This window comes from Natrix helvetica (assembly GCF_964273705.1).
Source record: "Natrix helvetica genome assembly, chromosome: 7".
Lineage (NCBI taxonomy): Eukaryota > Metazoa > Chordata > Lepidosauria > Squamata > Natricidae > Natrix > Natrix helvetica.
In genome coordinates this window covers 32,266,632-32,289,973 of record NC_138558.1, presented here as the reverse complement: position 1 = coordinate 32,289,973, position 23,342 = coordinate 32,266,632, and the positions used below count along the sequence as shown (strand labels likewise).

Sequence of the window (23,342 nt, the reverse complement as noted above, 5' to 3'; positions counted from 1 at the left end):
GTGTACAATAATCAATTTAGTGACCGTTAACAGTTACAACGGCACTGAAAAAGTGACTTATGACCATTTTTCACACTTATGACCATTGTAGCATCCGTATGGTCACATGATTTACATTTGGGTGCTTGACAACTTTAGTCACATTTATGATGGTTGCAGTATCCTGGAGTCCTGTGATTCCCTTTTGTGATCATCTGACAAGCAAAATCAATACGGAAGCCAGAGTCACTTAACAACCGTGTTAACTAACAGCTGCAGTGATTCACTTAACAAATGTGGCAAAAAAGTTGTAAAATAGGGCAAAATTCACTTAACAAATTTCTCATTTAACAACATAAATTTTGGGCTCAGTTGTGGTCATAAGTTGAGGACTACCTGTATATCTCTTTGTAGAATAGATAATAAATGTTATATAACATAGAATAGAATTTCTGATGCAGGATTTTCTCCAACTAGGATAAAAACAAAAGTTTTGTAAACAGTAGAAACTCTACCATTAAGTTAAATTCGTCACTAGGAGAGCCTATATTCCTATGTTTATTCATTTTACTTTTAATACATCTTTCAGTTTTCAAGTATGAGTAACCCTTGTTTAAGGATTACAGTTGGAACTGGCTATTCAGACATTAAACAAAGCGGTCACTAAGTGAAACCACAAAAGTGCTTATGATTTTACTTCAGCTTTCTTTTCCTGTACAGACCTGCAGAGGTTATGTTTGGTCATAAGCTTATTTTTTCATCTGTGTTATAACAATTATTCACCCTTTCTTCTTTTCAACCACAGTTATATCTGGTGTGTTATGAGACAAGACTTTATCTATGTGTATTCAGATGTCCCACAATACTTTAACCTGCTCATTTTCTATTATTTTTCAACTATATTCCCACCAATATTTCATTACTGACACAGATGTGAATCATTTTGGCAACAGTTTTATTATGTCACTTATTGTAAGTTTATGCAATTTTCATATACAAGTTGAGTGTATGAGCTGCAATTTCTTCTGCCTCTTTGCACAGCATTTTTAATTTATTTGATGATTACTTTCAACACTGGCCTTTATTGCATTAGTTTAAATGGTTTGCTCTTGAGCTGCCCAAATCAGGTATCCAGTTTCCTTTTTTAATGTTTTAGTTGTTAGCCTTTGCCATGTTTTATCTTTTTGGCACATGGTGGCTAAGTCGCTGAGCTTGTCAATCAGAAAGGTCGGTGGTTCGAATTCCTAGCACCACGTAATGGAGTGAGCTCTCGTTACTTGTCCCAGCTTCTGCCAACCTAGCAGTTCGAAAACATGTAAAAAATGCAAGTAGAAAAATGGGAACCACCTTTGGTGGGAAGGTAACAGTGTTCTTTGCGCCTTCGGCATTTAGTCATGCCGGCCATGTGACCACAGAGACGTCTTCGGACAGCACTGGCTCTTTGTCTTTGAAATGGAGATGAGCAACGCCCCCTAGAGTCGGGAAAGACTAGCACATATGTGCGAGGGAAACCGTCACCTTTACCTTTAATGCATAGTAAATAGTGCAGTCCTTCCCAAGGACCTGAACTAGGTGACAAATGGTGTTCAAGAAGTGCTCCAGATGTTTTGGGTTTGTACCCCAGGTGCCTATCATTGGTGCTATCTTGGTTTTCTTTTGCCATATTGATTCCTTTTGCTGTTTTCAGGTCTTTGTATCTTGTGATTTTCTCCATTCTCTTCTATTCTGCTATCTCCAGATACTGCCATATCCACTATCCAGACATTTTGTCTTTCTTATCAACCACTGTTAAGCCTGGGGAAGGTGGCAGGTGCTCATCATTTTGAGTTCTAAAGTTCCAGAATACTTTAACTTCTTCATTTTCTATTATTTTGTGGTCCCACCAATTGTTACTTGCAGGCAAATGGTATTTCTTGAAGATATTCCAATGCACCATGTTTCTACTTTCTCATGCTATTGTTTGTAGTCAGCCTGCGCAATCTTGCAGCAGCTAACTAGGTGGTCCACTGTTTCTTCAGCTTCTTTTCTGTCATTGCATTTGCTGTTTGTTTCTGTCTTTTTAATACTGATTTTGTACGCATTTGTTCTTAAGGCTTGGTCTTGTGCAGACAAAGTTCGCCCCATTTATATATTATATTTTGGTCACCTGGTATGCTTCAGTAAATACTACCAATTATTTTACTACCTCCTATATCAAAAAAATAACTGCCAATGCCATTGACCTGTAATTTGGACTGGACTGAAAAACCTTGAATAAACATAAGTTTAGTTGCTACATCAAGGAAATGGTTGTCTTTCATATTTCTTAGGAAATATTATCATAGGAAATATAAGTGGAAATGATATGGCACTCATTTGCATGTATTTAATTTTTAAATAATTAAATGTTGTAAAATAACTACAAACTTAATGTTCAGCTCAGAGGTATTAAATATTGTTACTATATAGTGAAAACAAAACTATTTGCAATTACAAATTTGGAACTTAATAGATTTTATAATATCTAGATCAGAGGTCAAACTCAAGGCCCGCGGGGTACTTAGATCAGGCCCGTGGGACCTCCCTGGAAAGAGCACAGGACTGGCCTGCGGTGCCTCTGCCAGTGAAAACAGAGCGCGTGAGGGCAGCCCTCAAACGCTCCGTTTTCATTGGCAGAGGGTTGTAGGAGTCTATTGCAGGTGAAAACAGAGCTTTGGAGGCCATTTTCACTGGCAGAGCACTTGGGTCACTGACATGAATGACGTTGAGTTGGCCATGCCCACCCCAGCCTCTGAGGTCAAACACAACCTTGATGCGGCCCTCAATGAAATTGAGTTTGACACCCGTGATCTAGATCCAAAGTTACTGTCAGACCTGGAAGCCATCTTTTCCTTTTTGGATTTCATTTATTTTCCATAAATTCAAAAAATTAATATGTAAATTAATATTCCCTATTTAAATAAGTATTCTTTGTTTATCAGAATTGCTGCAATGAATGTTGCGATTTTTTTCTTGTTTTGAACATAAATTGCATTTGATGCAAAGAAACGTGATGCTGCAGTTTGTATGAAGAGTTCAGTTTTCTCCTCTTTCAGGGTGAAACTTTATGATTTTTATTTGTTTTGGTCTTAATGTTTGGAATTAAAAAATAAAGGCAAACAGTGGAATGTTCAACATGTAAGTGTTCTAGAGCAATGGTCTCCAAAGTGAGAGATATACATGACAGAACTATGCAACATAATTGATTGGGGTGTGAGAAGACAATATTAGAATGTATGTTTATATTTTTATCTTAAAAAATATGCAAAAGTATTTTGGGGATATGTTTTATAATATACATATTGGCACCATGGTGCATGATATATTTTATAACATGATAAATTATACATATACATTGTATGTATTGTATATTGGGTTGGATGCCACTTTACAACCGCATTGTTTAGTGATGGAAATTCTAATCCCAATTGCCACCGTAACCCAAGAACCACTATCTTTACTTTAGTATAATAGCAGAGGATCATTAAATAAGATTGTGTAAGCTTTACATTTGGAAAATTCAGAAGGAAAGTTCAAGAAACTAAGCATCTAAGCCAGTGATGGCGAACCTATGGCACGCGTGCCACAAGTGGCACGCGGAGCCATTTGTCAGGGCATGCGAGCCATTTGTCAGGGCACACCTTTTTAAAAGCTATTTTTCACCTTCCCCAGGCTCCAGAGGCTTTATATGAGCCTGGGGAGGGCGAAAAGAGCCTCCCCCCCCCCCCGAGGCTTCAGGGACCATCCGGAGGCTGAAGCCTTCGGAACGCTTAAAACCACCCTCCGAGCAAACCGGGTTGCTCGGAGGGTCGTTTTAAGCGTTCCGAAGGTTTCAGGGATCATCCGGAGGCTTCACTGACGCCTTCGGAGCGCTTAAAACCACCCTCCGAGCAAACCGGAAGTGACTTCCGGGTTGCTCGGAGGGTCGTTTTAAGCGCTCCGAAGGCGTCAGGGACCGTCTTCCCTGAAGCCTTCGGAGCGCTTAAAACAACCCTCCGAGCAACCCGGAAGTCACTTCCAGTTTGCTCGGAGGGTGGTTTTAAGTGTTCCAAAGGCTTTAGGGAAGCCTCCGGATGGTCTCTGAAGCCTCCGGAGGGCCTCCAGGGGGAGGGGAGGCTCTTTTCACCCTCCCCAGGCTCCTATAGAGCCTCTGGAGCCTGGGGAGGGCGAAAAAAGCATATAAAAATGGGGGGGTCGCGTGTTGTGCGCGCATGCGCACGGGGGGTCGCGCGTTGCATTATGGATGCGGCACGCCCGCACACGACCCCTCTGCGCTCCCCCCACTTGTGGCATGCGAGCCAAAAAAAGTTCGCCATCGCTGATCTAAGCGGTCTAAGTTGAGCTATACGACATATTCAAATGATGGTCTTCAGACTATGTTATCAATTATTCCCTATTAGGAATACTTTTCAGAAATAGTGTTATCGTCTTATAATGCACAAATCAATGTGAACTTTAATATTTAAATATTACATAGTGTCTTACAGTGAAAATGTCTGTAGAATAGATACAACTCATCAAAACCCAGTAGTTTGGTTTTAGATCCCCATTAAATCTATAGGGATATTATTGTCATACATTTAAAATCTTCTAAAATTGATGGTATTTTGCTAATTCAAAGAAGAGTTAGTTGATCAGAACTTAGAGCAGTGGTTCTCAACCTGTGGGTCTGGACCCCTTTGGGGGTCGAACAACCCTTTCACAGGGGTCGCCTAGGACCATTGGAAAACAAATATTTTTGAAAAAATACAGAAAACATAAAATAATTTTATGATTCGGGATCACCACAACATGAGGAACTGTATTAAAGGGTCGGCATTAGGAAGGTTGAGAGCCACTGACGTAGAGCATACACTTCTCCCCTTCCCAGATGCTTAGCAGATATTTTATAAACAGCCACTTGATTTGTACCATATTGGTCTGGATTTACTTCTAAATACAGTTTTTAATTTATATGCCACTTTTTAAAGTTAGCCCTTAAATGACTTTGAAAATTAAGAGGACCTGCTATTAGCAGAATAAAATTTGACACATGAATAAAATGAAAATTGAAATTATATTTGATATTCGGGACAAATTTATCTGTGTTCTTTTACCTTTTTATTACCTATATTGTAAGGCAAGTTTATAAACTTCATAAAGATAATCCCTTTGTGATGGTTTACTTTTTATAAGGCTTGTCAGTTGTTTACTTCTGTGTTTTGTTTTTTTCCATCTTGAGTGTACTATACATTTGAAAACATGCTATTGTTATTCCAGCTTAGCAGGATACTTTATGGCACACCCTTCAAGAGTCATTGATAGAATCATGACATAGTGGTAGAGTCAAAAGAATTTCGAAATCTCTTAACCTCCTTCAGGTTATTGCTGTTCTGACATTTCAGTCATAGGCTGTATGCAATGATGGATATAAACATGGAAGAAAGATAAGGAAAAATCAGAATACATTATTTTCCCTCGTTGGGCATACTTGACATTAACCAATTGATTTAAATTGTGAATCTGATTATTTCCCAGAGGACTTTCTCAAAAGGTTAAATCATGGCAACTGGAATAAAGTGTATTAATAAACATTGGTCCAGTTGCCATGATTTAACCCTTTGAGATACTTTTTGTGTCTTCATTTACATGTCTAGAAGATTATTAATTATTTAAATAATTTCTAGAAAGATCTCATTTAATTTTAATAAAAGTGCATTCTCGTCAATATTTTCACTCAGTTCTACCTTTTTCATATAAAGAGTCGCAAAAAATCTCACAGGGTAGAAAGAATTGATTTATGATCTTGGCAATCATCTCTTCCTATCTCATTCCAAAATTGTAAACTAAAATGTATACAGGCAACTGTATACATTTAATTTAGCAAATAGGTTATTCTAGATTTTCAAGATAATTAAAGGTGGATTTTTAAAAATAAACTAACATTCTGATTAATTTTGTTAACCTAAATAATTGCACTCAAAGAATTTTTATGATTTCAGGAAATGACACTTTTGCTCTTCACTGAGTTCTTGATCACTGGTTTACTGAAATTACACTTCATGTTTTCTGACATTTATATTTCTGCACATCAGGAAATTTGTATTAAAAATAATAGCTAGATATGATTAAGTACATTAATGACTTTGCATGTTTTTTATGTTTGTATATGATAAATTTACAGTGTTTGATTTTCTGTCTCCTTACAGAGGTGCTATGAACACAAACAGTACAGGAACGGTCTGAAATTTTGCAAACAAATACTTTCTAACCCAAAGTTTGCAGAACATGGGGGTAAGTCTTTAGATTTCTGCATAATGTTTAGAACTGTTGCTAAATTAGATTCTGAAGCTGATACTGCTATTATATTTTATCCTGAAAGTTCAGCAAAGTTCCTGAAAGTTCAGCAATCATAAACAATATTTTAATATATCTATACTGTCACTGAATTTAAATAATTAATAAAAAGAGTATAGCCATATGCACAACTACCATTTTATGCCAACCATCAACACCCACCTAAATGTAGGGGTTGATGTGCTGCATAATCATAAATATAAATGTTAAATTAATTTTAAAAGCTTATCTGATTTTAAGGAAGGACAAAAAAAATGGTTACTTTTAAGTGTATAAATTCCAGACATGCAGCTGTGCTAGAGAAGATAATGTTGCAAATAAAAATACCCTGTTTTCCCAAAAATAAGACCTCCCTGGATAATAAGCCCAATCGTGCTTTTGAGCGTATGCTCTAAAATAAGTCCTCCCCAAAAATATTGCAACACAGCAGCAGCCATGAAGTGACCACGCTTGCTACCTTCTGCACCTCAAAAATAATAAGACCTCCCTGAAAATAAGGCCAAGCGCTTATTTCGGGTGTCAAAAGAAAATAAGACCCTGTCTTATTTTCGGGGAAACATGGTATGTGATTATTGATTTTAAATGATCTTGTAGGGCCAGTGGAGAATGGAATTACTTGGTCCTGCCTTGATGTCCTAAAGCCAATTGAGTTCAACATTTCATTATTTACAAAGGATAAGTCATTCAATAATAATATATTTCTTCTCTAATTCAACTTTCCTTTCAGAAAAAATAACTTGAAGAACAAATCACAAATAGTTTCTATAATAAGAGATTTGATTTGCAGGTCCTGCATATATAAATATTATTCAGTTCATTCATAATTGCAGGTCAGGTGTAAAAGAAGAAATATAATTTAGATTTGTGGTATACTTTTATAAAATAAGGTATTTATGTTTAGAGATTTGATATTATGTATTCTTACTGTGATATCAATAAATTGGTGATACATAAAATTTAATTAATGTACATCATTTAAGTTAGGTGCCCTTTTTGGAATCTAATTAGCTCCATTTAAAAACAATGTATTCAAACAAGTTGAAAACATTTTCTAAAGAACAAGATTTTGTTTTGAGCTAAGGAAACAAAGTATTTTATTTCCTACTTACATGTCAAATAGATATTTAACATCTTAAAATTTAGAATCTGCTGGTAGTGATTTCTAAATAGAAAATGTATTTATCATTTATTGTTATGTGTTTGTTTTAGAAACCTTGGCTATGAAAGGACTGACATTAAACTGCTTAGGTAAAAAAGAGGAGGCGTATGAACTGGTTCGAAGGGGGCTAAGAAATGATTTGAAGAGTCATGTCTGTATCCTTTTCAAGTTATAGATTAAATTTTCCAAAGAAATTATGCAAATATAACTGCTACTTAACTATTCTTACATTGAAGAATTAAAATACTTATATTCTTCCAGAAAAGCAAAAGTGATTGTTGGGTGGAGAAGTGCTACTAGATCACACTGAAGGGGACTGTAACAACATTGTAAATGGGAAAGCAAGCAAATGGAGAGATCATAATCCTAGTGCTATCTTGTTCCGGACAATTGCTTCCTTTTAATTTGTTTTGCCACTATAGGTAGTTCTCAATTTTCAACCAAATTGGGACCAGAACTGCCATTGCTAAGCAACACTGTTATTAAGTGAGTTACACCCATTTTATAACCTTTTGGCTGCACTTATTAAGTGAATCTGGCTTCCCTCGTTGATTTTGCTTATTGGATGGATGGATGGATGGATGGATGGACGGGCACCCCGGAACGTTGTAAATGGCGATTGTGTGACCCTTGGAACTCTGCTACATTGTAAATACATGCCAGTTGCCAAGTTCCCAAATTTTGATCACAGGTCTACTGGGATTCTGCAACGGTTATATGTGCAAGTTCCAATCGTAAATCACTTTTTTCAGCAATGTCATAATTTTGAACAGTCATTAAGTGGTCGTAATTCGAGAACTACCTGTACTTTTTCCTTCAAAGGGAAAAAAACTCATCAATCTTTCTATACTCAATTGTATGTTATGGATATAGAGTTAGTACACCCAGACAGAGTTTTAAAGGTACAGAAAAAGATTTGTTCATATGCTGGTAAATTTGATTATCAGACATGATTCTGGGTCTGTTCTACAGATTCTGATTCTGCGATAAATGTTCTACAAATAGATATATTCTAAATGGTTTTGAAGAAGTAGCTGGTAACAATTTCTGTTTAAAATATAAGGCATCTTCCTTGAATTTTCCACAGAATGTTTATTCTTCGTTTTGATCTTTTCTATGTACCCTCTTTCACTCGCACACAAAATATTGATTCATGTAGGAATCATTTTGAATAATATTATTTATGTCCCAAAATATTGTTATTGATTATAGACATTTCCTTCTTGTTTTACAATTCCTCTGTTTTCAGGGTCTTGACCCAGTTCCATGGAGTAGGATTTGACCTATTCCTAATCACGCTACTTCCCTTTTGCCATCTGATAATCTAGACTGCCTAGACTCAAGACAAACACAACAGTACTGGGACTTGGATAGGTGTTTTTTTTTATATCTCTGTATTTCTTTATATATCTCTATAAGGATTGGGAGAGGTTTTATTTGTAAAAAGAAATATATAAAAACAATATGTCAGTGTTTCCTGTGTTCTATTGCTATCTATAATATATGATAATTACTATTACAATACACTACTACTTTTTAATTGTTATTACTATCAAAATGTTTATACTATATAGTATTGCTATTCCATTATTATTATTACTATAACCTATTACTCTATTACAATTGCCCTATATGCTGTACTCTATACTGCTGCTCTTATGCATCAACATCTGCTATATTTTGCTTTGGAAAAGTTCAGAGAAGAATAACTAAGATGATCAAAGGCCTGGAGACTAAAACATAATGAAGAATGGTTGCAGAATTTAGGTTTGGCTAGTTTAGAGAAAAGAACAACCAAGGATGACATGATAGCAGTATTCCAATATTTGAGGGGCTGCCACAAAGAAGAGGGGCTCAAATTATTTTTCAAAGCCCTAGAGCAGGGGTGTCCAAACTTGGGAACTTTAAGACTTGTGGACTTCAACTCCCAGAATTCCTCAGCCAGCCATGCTGGCTGGGGAATTCTGGGAGTTGAAGTCCACAAGTCTTAAAGTTCCCAAGTTTGGACACCCCTGCCCTAGAGGGTAGGTCAAGAAACTATGGTTGGAAATAATCAAGGAGAGAAGCAACCTGGAATTAAGAAGAAACTTCCTAACAATTAGAACAATTAACCAGTGGAATAGCTTGCTTTCAGAAATTGTGGGCACTTCATCACTGGAGGTTTTTAAGATGAGATTGGACAACCACTTGTCTGAACTGGTATAGGGTCTGTTACTTGAGCAGGGGGCTAGACTAAAAGACCTCCAAGGCCCCTTCCAGATTCTGTTCTATTCTATTCTTAGTTTGCTGGTAGCTGCAGAGCTCCAAAATAACACATCTCCATTGTCTTCTTATTCTCCCTCCTTCCCATACCTTTATTAGAGTTGCTGTATTGATGCTGGGGGGGATATCAAATGGGAGGTGAAGAAGGTAGCACAGTTGTCTGCTATTTTGCTAAGCAGATGACTTTTCCATAGATATATGTTTTGTTATATTGTGTTTTGTTTTTGCTGAAAATGAGTCCAGCCACTATTAATTTCTTCAAAATGTTAAGTCCTTAACTGAGTATCCAGGCTGGCATGTCTATGGTCTTCTTCAGAGATCAGACAAGAAATATGATGAAGCCATCAAATGTTACAGAAATGCACTAAAATGGGATAAGGACAATCTCCAAATCTTGAGGGACCTTTCACTGCTACAAATTCAAATGAGGGATCTAGAAGGTTACAGGGTGAGTGAAGAGTAAGCTTCAAGAATATTTTATAGGTTTCGTAACAAATGGCTTTTCTTATTTATTTACTTACTCATCCAGCAATCATATTTACATAGTCAAGCATCTCTCAGGATTGTGACTTTATTATTTAAATAAAGTGCAAGGAAATTTTTGATAGAATTCTTGAGTCAGTGGGACAGGAGGACCCTGTTACAGCATCCAGAATGAGATTTGATTATATAAATGTACGTATAATTTAGCATCTGCAAAAATAATAATAGAACTTTGACAAAAAGACGCCTCTTTATTTTCTACTTCTCCATCAAAAAAGCTTATGTTACGATTCCAGAGAATAATTTGTCAAGGGCTCTGGTTCACGTAACATGACTGGTTGCTTAATGACCTTCAAAATTACAATGGACTTCAAAAAAGCTATTTACAGTCCATACTCAAAGTTACAGTTGCTGCGCACACACACACACATGTAGTCATGTGATTGAATTTTGTGTGCTTGGCAACTGGCTCACATTCATGAATAGTTGCAGCATCCTTTAATTTGTAACATTGTTTTACATTTTCCAACAGAAAAAAGTTAATATTTTTCATTCAGTTTGCAAAACTGTTAACAATTGCAATGACTTCAGACCAAAATTCTGGGCTCAATTATGATAGTAAATCAAGTAAAACTTGGACAAGTATGTGAACGGACTTCCGGTTTGCTCGTATGGCCGATTTAACCCTTCAGGAAGCTTCCCTGAAGGCTCTGGAGGACAAAAAACAACCCTACGAGCAAACCAGAAGTGACTTCCGGTTTGTCTGTTGGGTCATTTTTTTGTCCTCCGGAGCCTTCAGGGAAGCCTCCAGAAGGCCCCTAAAGGCTCTGGAGGGCTTAAACTGGCCCTAGGAGCAAACCGGAAGTTCGTTTCTGAACTTCCGGTTTGCCTGTAGGGCTGGCTTTTTGCGCTCCGCAGGCTTCAGAGAAGCTCCTGAAGTCTCCGCCCTCCCCAGGCTCCTATAAAGCCTCTGAAGCCTGTGGAGGGCAAAAAATGGCTTCAAAAAAGGCTGAACTCAGCTGGCCAGTGCGCGCATGTGCGCTGGCCAGCTGACAGCAACACCTCGCCCTGACAAATGGCTACGTGTGCCACCTGTGCCATTGGTTCACCATCCCAGGCCTATATCATTATTTCAGCAGTTGTTCAAAATTACGGTGGTGTTGAAAGAATTGTGGCTATTAATGATTTTTGGAGTTTTGGCTATCCTAATATCCAGCAGTCACATGATTGTGATCAGGAGATTTGACAACTGGTTTACACTAATAACAGTTGCAGAACCCTGTAATCACTTGATTGGCATTTGCAACCTTCCCTGCTAGCTTCTCCTGAAAATCAGTGGGAGGCCGGCAGGAAAAGTTGCAACTCATTGGAGTAAATCTCCTATACAACACACCCTGCCCAAGCTCCTCTCAGGCCAGCTGGTCATGAATCCGATCTCTCTCACATCCCTTCCTGACCCATACCTCTTGCATATTTAAAACTCTATTGTCATTGAAGTTATATACACAGTATACCCATACAATGAAATTCACATAACACCCAGAGACCACTCCCTAAACCACCCAAGCATCCACACAACAGACCAAGTAATGCTGTCCAACAGCTCACTGATGGTGGCCCTTTGGTTCATTGTTGAGTGCAATTATAGTTCTGGGAGAAAAACTATTCAGAAGACGTGTGGTCTGAGTTTTAATTATTCTGTATCTTCTGCCAGAAGGCAACAGTCCAAAAAGATTATGCAGGATGGGAAGAGAATGTTGTGCAACTTCCTCAAACAGCGGGATGCAAAGATGTCATCCATGGCTGGTAGCTGGAGCCCGATGATATTCTGGGCAGTTTTAATTATTCGCTGTAGAGTTTTTTTGTCCGCTGCAGAGCTGCTCCCATACCATGCAAGAATACCGTATGTCAGGACACTCTCAATGGTGCTGCGATAGTAGGACAGAAGTAGATGCTGAGATAGATTTATCTTCCTGAGCATTCTCAGGAAGTACAGCCTCTTCTGTGCCTTCTTCACAAGCATGTTAGCATTCATAGTCCATGAGAGGTCCTCCGAGATATAAATATCCCCTTGCACTCCCTCCCCAACTCTCCCTTGCACTTTCACACACTATCCTTGACTCTCCCTTGCACACACTCTTCAACCTATCTTTGCACCTACACTCCCCTCCCCAGCAGCAGCCACGTACCTGCCTGCATTCCTGCTTGTTATCCATCTGGGAATTGCATTGCCATCACTAAGTCACTCTTCATGGTCTCATAGGGAATAGGGAATTCCAATTGCTGTTGTAAGTCAAAGACCACCTTTAATCGTTTTAGAGACACTATGCATTAATTATCTTTCACATGCAAATGGGGATCTTATTTTATCCCCAACTCAAAAAATAAGTATCTAGCTCTAAAGTGATCCTCTTCCCAAATCTACAAAGATGTCCATATACAAAATCATAAATACATATTCGTTGGAGGATAGGATAAGCCTATCCTATTACAGCAATATAACTTTGCTTTCAAATATCTAGTACTTCTGTCACAAAAGTAAACATACAATATGTACCATTTTTAAAGAAAGCTTAATTCCCTTATTCTCTTGTCTCTTTGTAATTCCAAACTTTTGAATGCTTATTCTTGTTTTTGACTCCGGTCCTGAATTCAATTGACTAACTTTTGGTTTTATCTCAGTCATAATCCGCTGTTTTTCACATCACAAAATCTGAATGCAAAATGGCTAAAAATGCCTTGTCAAAAAAAGTTACTCAAAACATTTTATCCATTTTCTGACATAATCGTATTGAAACATAATTACAGGTAGTCTTAGACTTATAACACAATTGAGCCCAAGATTTCTGTTAAGTGCGACATTTGTTAAATGAGTTTTGCTCTATTCTAAAACCTTTCCTGCCCTAGTGCTTAAGTCAGGGGTGTCCAAACTTGGCAACTTTAAGACTTGTGGACTTCAACTCCCAGAATTCCCCAGCCAGCTCTGCTGAAGTCCACAAGTCTTAAAGTTGCCAAGTTTGGACACCCCTGGCTTAAGTGAATCATTGCAGTTGTTAAGTTAGTAACCCAATTGTTAAATGAATGTGGCTTCCCCATTACTTTGCTTGTCAGGTGGTCACAAAAGGGGATCACAGAACCTTGGGACATTGTAACCATCATAAATACCAACCGGTTGCCGAGCATTTGAAACTTCATCACATGATTACGGGGATGCTGCAGGTTGTAACTGAAAAAAGGCCATGTCGCATATTTTAAGGCCATTATAATTTTGGTCACTAAATTAACTGGTGGTGAAATTAGAAGGTATTCTTTTTTTTAACTGATAGAACTCGTAAAACAGCAGCAATATGGATTTCTGGTAGATATTGTGGAATTCAGTACAGAAGGCTAGAATGTGAATTTTATATTTATTATTGTTATACAGGAAACTAGGTATCAGCTACTTCAGCTTAGACCTGCACAGAGAGCATCATGGATTGGCTATGCTATAGCTTATCATCTGCTGGAAGACTATGAAATGGCAGCAAAGATTTTGGAGGAATTTAGGAAGACCCAGCAGGTATTACATAGATTTATATGTAAGTCAATGAGTTGTTGATCAAAACTGTAAATTTGTTGTTTTACTTTGACAAAAATCTGTATATTTCCAAGTACTGTAGACAACTGAAAATCAAATGAAAAGTTCTTATTTAAGGATGTTGGACATAACTTTAGGCTGTATTAACACATCTGCATATCTGCAGAAAGTGAAGGATGGTGTCAGATGCTTTTACTTTACCAGTTCCCATTCAGAAAGAAGCAGGACTATTGTGTGGATGGGGGATCAGATCTGGCACAACTCACATATATGTTCAACATAATATAGATATCCCCTGTTGGATTAAAGTTAATTTGTGAGTTAATTTCTTATTTGTGTTACTGAAATTAAAAAAAATATGAGCAGTATTGAAGAACTGAAGAAGCTTTTTGGATGAGAAGCGAGATGTGTTCAAGGAAAAACAAAGTCCAGTTGCCTTTTGGAAAAAAAAACACCTTTGGAATATGAGTAGTACGATTTTTTCTTGCCTTTGTAGACTTCTCCTGATAAAGTAGACTATGAGTATAGTGAGTTGCTATTGTATCAAAATCAAGTTCTCCGAGAAGCAGGACTTTATAAAGAAGCTTTGGATCATCTTGGAACCTATGAAAAGCAAATCTGTGACAAGTTAGCCGTTGAGGAAACTAAAGGTAACTGGGCTATTCAAATTCTCTTGCATCTAAATCTCTTTACAAATAAAAATGCTTTTGTGGTATGATTTATTTTAATGTCTGAGGAATAAAATCACTGCCAAATTCTCCATATAATCAGTGCTACTGATAAGACTATATGTTGTTCCGTGAGTAATAGAAATAATTGTTCTGACAAATTATTAGCAGTTTGCTAACTAGAAAGAATGAGGCTGGCAAGCACCTTTCTCAAATTTAAATATTATAAAGTAGTTCAAATCTGAATAATGTTTTCCTAAGTAATATTTCATCAGTATGTATTCTGAAAATTGAACAAGTCCAGACCCTTCAATTTGACTTACCAATCAATCAGTTTTCTTAGTTTCCATACTGCCTGTATTTGTTTTCCTTGTATTCCTGATACATATTAACAGAAACAGGCATGTCTGGTTAATACTTTTAAAATGGCTTTCACTATCTTTGCCCAAAGTTGTTTTTTTTCCCTTAATAATTGCTATAACTATGGAAGAATTGAATAAAACTCAGTTATTTAATATAAATTTCTATGGATCTAATATTCTTCAAAATAAATAGTGTTTCCTTTTTATCTCCTGGTGCACTCAAAGTTCCTCAAAAGTTGCTACCAAATTGCAATTTGAAAAGTAATAGAAATGGGAAATTACTATAATTAATAAATAAATGCACTTTTGTCTTAGCTCTGCTCACACCCCAGCAAGTTATTTAATTTGGATGACAAACTAAACTTAAGTATGATTCTCTGACCAATAAATTGTGCTTTTTAAAAAATTTGTTGACTAGATCAAGGTTTAGTAGACTATTGAAGTATATGCCCTTCTGATAGTTTTTCATGAAGATACCAGATAGAAGTGCCAAACTTTCCATGAATGAAGTGTTCTAGAGAATTTCAGAACATTCTGTTTTGTCTCTGGACCACACATTTCTGGCTGTTTTGATTTAAGAAGGGTTGTCCAGGTTTTTGGCAGCAAAGGATTAATATTGAAACAACCTTCAGAACAGTTCAGAATGGCCTGTAGGAAAAATGAAACATTCTGGAATTCTTTAGCACATTCTTTTACCAAAAGAGTTAAAATTTGAGGCACATTTTGTCTATGGTATGCAGTTTCATAAGAACAAGAAATTGGTGAAAATTGTCTTGTTCCTATTTTATATGGTGAACAGCCCCTGAGCAGAGGTCTGATCGCTGTTGATTAATTAAACTTAACTTTAGTAGACCAGATACCAATTAAACTTAATTTTACTAAACTAGATACCATACTGAATGTAAAACTAGAAAGGATCCCAGCTACTACGTGATACCGGGTAGTTTTTGGAAAGTTTAGTGAAATGTTAACCATTTAACTGGTTTTGAATTCTTTAAAAGAAAAACACTGATGCTTATTTGCTAGATTTTTTTTTTCCATTCAAGAGCTCAAGTAGCATACATAATGTTTCCTTTTCCTATTTTATCATACAACAATAACCCTGTGATATGGGTTATATGGAAAGAGAATGACCAGCCCAGTGACAGAATAAGATTCATGGCTGAGGGTAGACTTGATCTTGGCTCATTTAAATCATTAGACTGCATTGGCTTTCATACTGGCTTAAATGCTGTGAATTGTAAGAATTATAAGAAAGAATATTATTTTCATTAATGTATCTTACATATTAATTCTATGAATATATAAAAGATAGAGTTTCAGCAAGTGTATCAACCTATTCTTTTTACTGTTTTGTTTACATTTTTTCTTGGATTCTTACTAGAGTTTAAAGCAAGTAAGTTATATATGAAAACTTTTTTCTTTCATAAGGAGTTACTTGGCAGAAATAGAAATTAGAACATTGTTTTCATTGGTAAATATAAACAGTACGCTATCATGGTTGATTGATAACTCTGCATTTTTAACAGGAGAACTTCTGTTACAACTCTGCAGGCTGGAAGAGGCAGCTGAGATTTATAGAGGATTGCAAGAAAGAAATCCTGAAAATTGGGCTTATTATAAAGGTTTAGAAAAAGCACTTAAACCAGGTAATGATAAGGTTTATATAGGTATGAATAGCTCCACATTTTTATATGTAAAAAATTAAGAAAAATGAAAAATAAGGAAAATATGTTACTATCTTTTCACAATTTGAAAAATTATATAGTTCGAAAAAAATATTGACTATATTGGATGAAGTTCCTATGAATTGGAATATGTATTTACCTGTCTCCTCAGAACGTGGTAGTGCAGATTCTTAGAGTATTGTGATCTGGAAAAGGATATGGCTACTTTTATGATGAAAAGTTTGTTATCATATTGATGTATTCTTGTTATTGTTTATTTTATTTTATACTTATGTTTTTTTTCACATTGCTTTTCATTTCTTCCTTTTTATTGTTGTAAGCCAGGGGTGTCAAACTCGATTTCATTGAGGGCCACATCAAAGTTCTGTTTGACCTCTGGCTGGGGTGGGTGTAGCGAGGGTGAGCATGGCCAGCTCAATATTACTTGTGTCAGGGACACCTGTGGTGACCCAAGCACTCTACCAGAGAAAATTGGCTCCCTAGCTCCATTTTCAGCTGCGACAGCATCCTGCAACCTTCTGCCAGTGAAAATGGAGCTGGGGAGGGCTGCCTGTGTCCCTCGCGAGCTCCATTTTAGCTGGATGAGGCCAGTGCTTTGCTGTCCCATGGGCCAGATCTAAGAACCTGGGCCTTGAGTTTAACACTATTGTTGTAAGGAGTCAAGTAGTTCCATAGCAAGCTATATGGAAAATAAATTAAACAAATAAATTTTAAAAAGAGGTGGAGTTGTAAGTGCTCTTCTGCATTCCAAAATGCAAAGTTTAACATAAAATTAATGTCAGCTATTTATTTCAAGGATGGATGGGCTAGTTCTAATAAACAGCAATAAAAACAAGCCTCAAACTTACACATGTTACTTTTTTACTTGTCAAGGGTTGAGTTTGAATCAAAGGTTATTCTAATTGGAAAATGCTTCAGTAAAAATATCACTATTATGTATATGGCAGAAAACCTGAGTTAATACTGATATAGTTTGCATCTTAGAGTCACTTCATTGTGACATGAGAACAAGGCCACATCCCCTAGTAATATTGTATATGGAGGCTGTCAGAGTTTTGGCAGCATGACTATTAGTATGAGATAAACCCAGGAGCAAAACAGCACACAGCACACAGATTCTTTATACAATTAATAGTGGTTTATATACAAATATATACAGACAAACATATGGTAGGTAAAATCTCTTACCACTCAGCTGTGTATACAAGGAGAGAAAATGAGATATGCAACAAGAGAGAGAAATGCCCTCTGATGGCTACTTATATATATATACTCCTCACCAGAGTCTCCACCTCACCAAAGTCTTAAAGAGGCAGTGCCTCTATTGCTGAATCATCATCATTGCATCAGCTTACAACCTTACATCAGCTGGCAGCTATTAAATCCTCAGTACCTGACAGAGAGAGACGTTTCTATAAAGTAGTTTATAGTTATTCATGGGTAAGAGTCTGGATAAGATGTGGAAGAGGCAGAAATGTTTAAGTCTCATGTCACCTCATTTGCTAATTAAAAGTGCAGCAATGGGAAATCATAGCAAAAGTTGGTTGCTATTCTGTGAATATACCCAGAATGATTGGAGGATGGTATTAAGTTTCATACAGGTCTCAGCTGAGTATGTTAGTTCTACAGATGTTTAACTTATTCAGGATTTATAGTTTACTGACAAAAGGTAAGCCATATCTCAGGGATAATGCTGCTAGATTGGCGTTTATTTAGACAAAGATGAAAATATATACCTATAAAAGGTTTGCCCCCTATTTGTTTTGTATCCTCAAAATTAAATTAGAGGGAATTTCTGTGCCTTTCCAAAGCAAAATGCCTTGGGATACAGATGATCTATGTTTTCAGAACAGTTCTCTCTAGCCCAGAAACCCTGAGTTCTTACCTCACCCAGCTTCATTCCTTGCAAGCAGTAAGATACCAAGAATTCCTAACAATTTTCTCTGCCTTGTTGCTGGACTGAAACGTTCTATGTAAATATATTCTTTTAAACGTTTTAAAATGACACATTACATCGTTCATTTATAGAAACAATTAGCTGTCACAGTGATACTGGGAAATAGATTTGGCTTTGGCAGACAGCTGGTCAAAACAAATGAGATTTTAAAAATTTGAAATATTTCTCTTTCAAGCAGCTATGCATCTCTCAGGCCCTGGGCAATGATTAGCTCCCTGAATGAAACTCTTCTTACTCTGCTGTAATGCCAGCAGAGTCCAAAATGAAACAGACCAATCACGACTTGTTTTGATCGTGGGTGAAAAAACTAATAAGAAATTTACCTTTAGACCAAATCTATTATTGTAAAGCAAATTCCTTGATGTATGCTCTTCCTTCATTTTACACATTTTATTATATTATTGCATTTAATTTTGAAGAAAAGGCAAGTAATTGCAATGCTTATAAGAGTGAAACTTGAAACTGTAATTAATACTAATAGAATATCCACTTTTTTTCATTTCTTTTATCTACATTTATTTCTCCAACGTGCATAATAGAATATTAAGAGCCTAAGCATATTGTAAAAATATTGTATCAAAATATTGTACTAAAAGTGAAAAGATGGAATAATATATGATTTATATGGCTAGATTTAATAATCTGTCTGTATGCATGTCAGAAGCACTTACAAAGCTATCCAAAGGGTGCTTCTGGATTGAAAAGATTTGCCGGTGACCTTTGCCAGGGATGCCAGTTTGCCAAAAGCACAGGTGTCAAACTTGATTGCTTCACGTGATGTACAGCAACTTTTTTTGCCTTTGCAGAGCCAGGGTGGGTGTAGCCTGCGCATGAGGCATCCGGCCCATGGGCCACCAGTTTAACAGGCCTTAATGCAATCTTCAGGGAGGCTCCTTTCATGTCTCTCAGATTTAATAAAAGGTCGAGGGAGTTCTATATTAACATTTTACAGAGATACCTTTAGTTTCTACAAATATCATTCACCTCTGCAAATGTCAATATACTTTTGGTTGAACTTTATCATATCTTTTGGTTGTTAGGTGTACATCTGTGTGCGTGATTTTTAAAAAGAGAAAGCTAGCTTGACTTGTGTAACAGAGTAGGGGATATAGGAAAACTACGGTGACAAGCCAATGAAAGGTAGGCAGGTGGCATGTCTGATCAATAAGAACAATGTTTTTCTTAATATGATATTGCTAAGATGATTGATTCATGGGATCCAGCTTTTAAAATTTTGCTTATAATTTGGCCCGAGGGACTGCTATTTAAGAAACATAATGATTATTTTGCCAAAATCCTGGTCATACTGAAGGGTACTCTAGAATTGTCACTTTGATATTTAGCCAAATTAATTCTGTTTTGGTTCTATAGCTTCTGTTATATTTTAAAATCTGTTGCAGTTAATATAAGACTTGATTGGCATCTTAGATTGGATGTAAATATAACAACATGATTTTGTTATCCTAGCTAATATGTTAGAGAGGTTCAAAATCTATGAGGAAGCCTGGATTAAATATCCAAGGGGACTGGTTCCAAGACGACTGCCATTAAACTTTTTATCAGGTAAGTTTTGTTTTTATACTTCAACCTAACTGTAAAAGAGACAGAGAGGATTATTTTTGTATGATAACTTTTATCATTATCTTCATTTCTAAAATGTCAGAAATGTTTTATTTAGCCTGGTATAGACATTATAAAGTACCAAGCCAGCAGTGCTAACCAGGTATAGAATGGTATAGAATTCTAATTCGATACATCTAATTCTTAGTGTTTATCATTGGAGAAGAGTTAGCATTTATTTGGTTTGAAACAACATGCTTGCAGCAAAATTCATACATATTTTTCTTTAGGTGACAAGTTCAAGGAGTGTTTGGACAAATTTCTGAGGATGAATTTCAGCAAAGGCTGCCCGCCAGTTTTCAATACATTACGGTCACTATATAAGGATAAAGAAAAGGTTTGTGCATGTATTTTAATGATTTGGACTGTTTTCTAATATAATTTTCAACCCGACTGTATGTCCACTGTACAGATAGTCCTCGAGTTGTTAATGGAATGGAGCCTACCCATTCCATTTGTAACCCGAGGATTCATGGGAGTGAATCTCGTACCTTGAACGGAATCACTCCCTTCTTTCGCCCATGCATTGCTAATTGAATGTGAGGCTCATTAACTGCATATGAGGTATTTCAGGGTAGGGAAGGCCATGGGAGTGGCCTACTGATGGAATAGGCCACCTGCCTAAGATCACCCAAGGCCTCCCCGCTCCACTAAAATACCTCATGCTCCCTACAATTTTTTTTCTCCCCCAACCTGCCAAGCTGGGTCACTTACCTTGTGAAGATCTAGCAGTCTCCTCTCCAGCCTCATGTGCCCCTCTGCAGTTCTGTTCAGGCCTCCTCAGGCCTCGCCTGGCAAGTTGCTGGCCGAAATGAAGCTTCTGAGAGGCGAATCTGGCCCGGCGATACTATGTTCGGCCTTCCCCTGGCTTGTTGCAGGTTGAAATGGAACCCTGGAGGTTCGGATCCGGCCCACGGAGGTTCCATTTCAACCTGCAACAGGCCATGGAATGGCCAAAAGGGACTTCTGATGGGTGGATCCTTTATTTATTTATTTATTTATTTAATCTCTGCCTTGCTAGAGGGCAGGAAAAAGGAGGGGGGAGGGGACCCAGCCCAGTAGTGGTCTTGAAAGTCAGCTGCCAGGAGGTCTGTTGAATTGACATAGCTACTAGCCAGGATTTTGTGGGTGGCTTCTGAATAAGAACTCCCATTAGTAGAGACTGAGGTATATAGATATTGGGAACTAGAGCCTGGGAGAACACCTACCTTCTCAATTGCTGGTGAATGTGCTCCAGAATAACCCAAAACTGGAGAGAAGGAGAGGAATGAGGAGTAAAAGTTTTTTTGCTGGAGTGGAAGGAGATGCTGGAGAAGACATGGAGGATGGAGTGAGGTGAACAGGACAAATGTCCTGTTTGATGTAAGAAGACTGAAAACTTCACCGAAGATTTCAGATCACTAAGGGCTGGAGAGGACAGAAAGGGAAATTGGCTTCCAGGACATTAACCCTGGTATTGGGGGAACACTGGGCAGAAGACTCAGAAAAGCGTTTTTCCTGCAACGCAGAAGGAGATGATTCAGTTGAGCTGGAAAGAGAATCAAGCAATGATGAGCACATTCCCACTTGTGGGTTACTGTGTCCATTGCCACTTTACTTAATACACTTCTGGTCCAAAAATGAAGCCCATCACGTTGTGACACAGATACATTAAGAATCATGATTGTTTTTAGATTTCTAATGAATATAAAGAATGCATTTGTTCTACAATCCATTGAACTAAAATGTATATATGTATATATATATTTACACCTAGGTGGCAATCATAGAGGAACTGGTGGTGGGTTATGAAACTTCTCTGAAAGGTTGCAGGCTGTTTAACCCAAATGGTACGTACTTTGGCACTTTGGCATTCTTATTGACAGTCATTGCTATTTCATGAAGAAAATACTCATGCTGATTTGGATCATCAAGCAGTTTTTGCAGTTATAATGTGTAATTTTGATCTCCCCATTTCCATTGTTTATTCACATAAGCTGCAGATATATTCAGGGCCAGGAGTAACTTGAATGTAGGATCTGTTCTATCGGGTATCTGTATAAGATGGTTGGGGCAAGTTTAGATTATCAATATTATTTTAGCAGTAGATGAACTAATCACTCAGGTGGTCAGATCTGGTCTCCCATTTTCATTTTAGTAAAATAGCTGCAGCCTTGAAGTGTTTTCCAAAATTATATTAAAATAAGTTTTGATATATGCTTTTCATGAAATATAAAATCAACAGAAATATACTTTTCCATGAAATATTCTTAAAAGAGAAAATGGAATATGTCTTTAGTTAACTTTATGTAATCATCTTGTACTTTTATTAGTGATCACAAGCAATATTAGTTATTTCAGCTAAGTTAAAAAAATATATAATATTTTGTCCAAATAGATGATGGTAAAGAAGAACCTCCAACTACTTTACTCTGGGTCCAGTACTACTTGGCACAGCATTATGACAAAATTGGGCAGCCATCCATAGCTCTAGACTATATAAATGCTGCAATAGAAAGCACACCTACCTTGATAGAACTGTTCCTTGTGAAAGCTAAAATCTATAAGGTAAATGTTTGTTGTCATACCATTGTGTTAGAAATCAGCTATCTTTGTGGAACTATTGACCATATATATATATACTATATTTTTATTTTGTTTTAAACTTTACATTTTAGAGAACACATATTTGTGAAGAATTATAAAATTATAAAGAAAATGTTTCTAAATTATTCAGGTTACAAATTATGTACATTTGCTAGAGAGTAAATCATATTGAACTATAGGACTTGTTTCTGAGTAAATACATTCTATGCTTCCATGGTTAATTTTCGAAAGAATATAATAGCATATCAAAAAAAAATGATGTGCCAAACTACAGTTAATGTCATATAGCTAACTTGTTTCTCTCCTGTCATTTAAGCATGCTGGAAACATAAAAGAAGCTGCAAGGTGGATGGATGAGGCTCAGGCCCTGGACACAGCAGATAGATTTATCAACTCCAAATGTGCAAAGTACATGTTGAAAGCCAGCTTGATAAAAGAAGCTGAAGAAATGTGTTCTAAATTTACAAGGGTTTGTTCAGCTCATATTTTTTTACATCTATGCATGGCAATTAGAGTGTCAACTATTACATTGGGCAGTACTGTGCATTATTGCCTTTTAAAGTGTTTTTGGGATGCTAAAACCTGATATAAACATGAAAAGGATTGTTATAGTCTGTCTATTATTTTATTTTTATGTTAGAGCTATT

The 23,342-nt window shown here is 36.7% G+C and overlaps 1 protein-coding gene across 1 annotated transcript in view; it reads left to right on the top strand.

Annotated features, from left to right (window-relative positions):
• The window catches only part of NAA15 (N-alpha-acetyltransferase 15, NatA auxiliary subunit), a 41,494-nt gene that overhangs the window by 4,745 nt on the left and 13,407 nt on the right, over positions 1-23,342 (top strand). Inside the window, exons 2-12 of the mRNA XM_081960099.1 lie at positions 6,186-6,270; positions 7,543-7,647; positions 10,045-10,202; positions 13,662-13,796; positions 14,311-14,464; positions 16,374-16,493; positions 19,957-20,052; positions 20,340-20,446; positions 21,866-21,938; positions 22,487-22,656; positions 23,012-23,164. Of these exons, the coding sequence (XP_081816225.1) occupies positions 6,186-6,270; positions 7,543-7,647; positions 10,045-10,202; positions 13,662-13,796; positions 14,311-14,464; positions 16,374-16,493; positions 19,957-20,052; positions 20,340-20,446; positions 21,866-21,938; positions 22,487-22,656; positions 23,012-23,164 (1,356 nt within the window). The remainder of the gene's footprint in view (positions 1-6,185; positions 6,271-7,542; positions 7,648-10,044; positions 10,203-13,661; positions 13,797-14,310; positions 14,465-16,373; positions 16,494-19,956; positions 20,053-20,339; positions 20,447-21,865; positions 21,939-22,486; positions 22,657-23,011; positions 23,165-23,342) is intronic.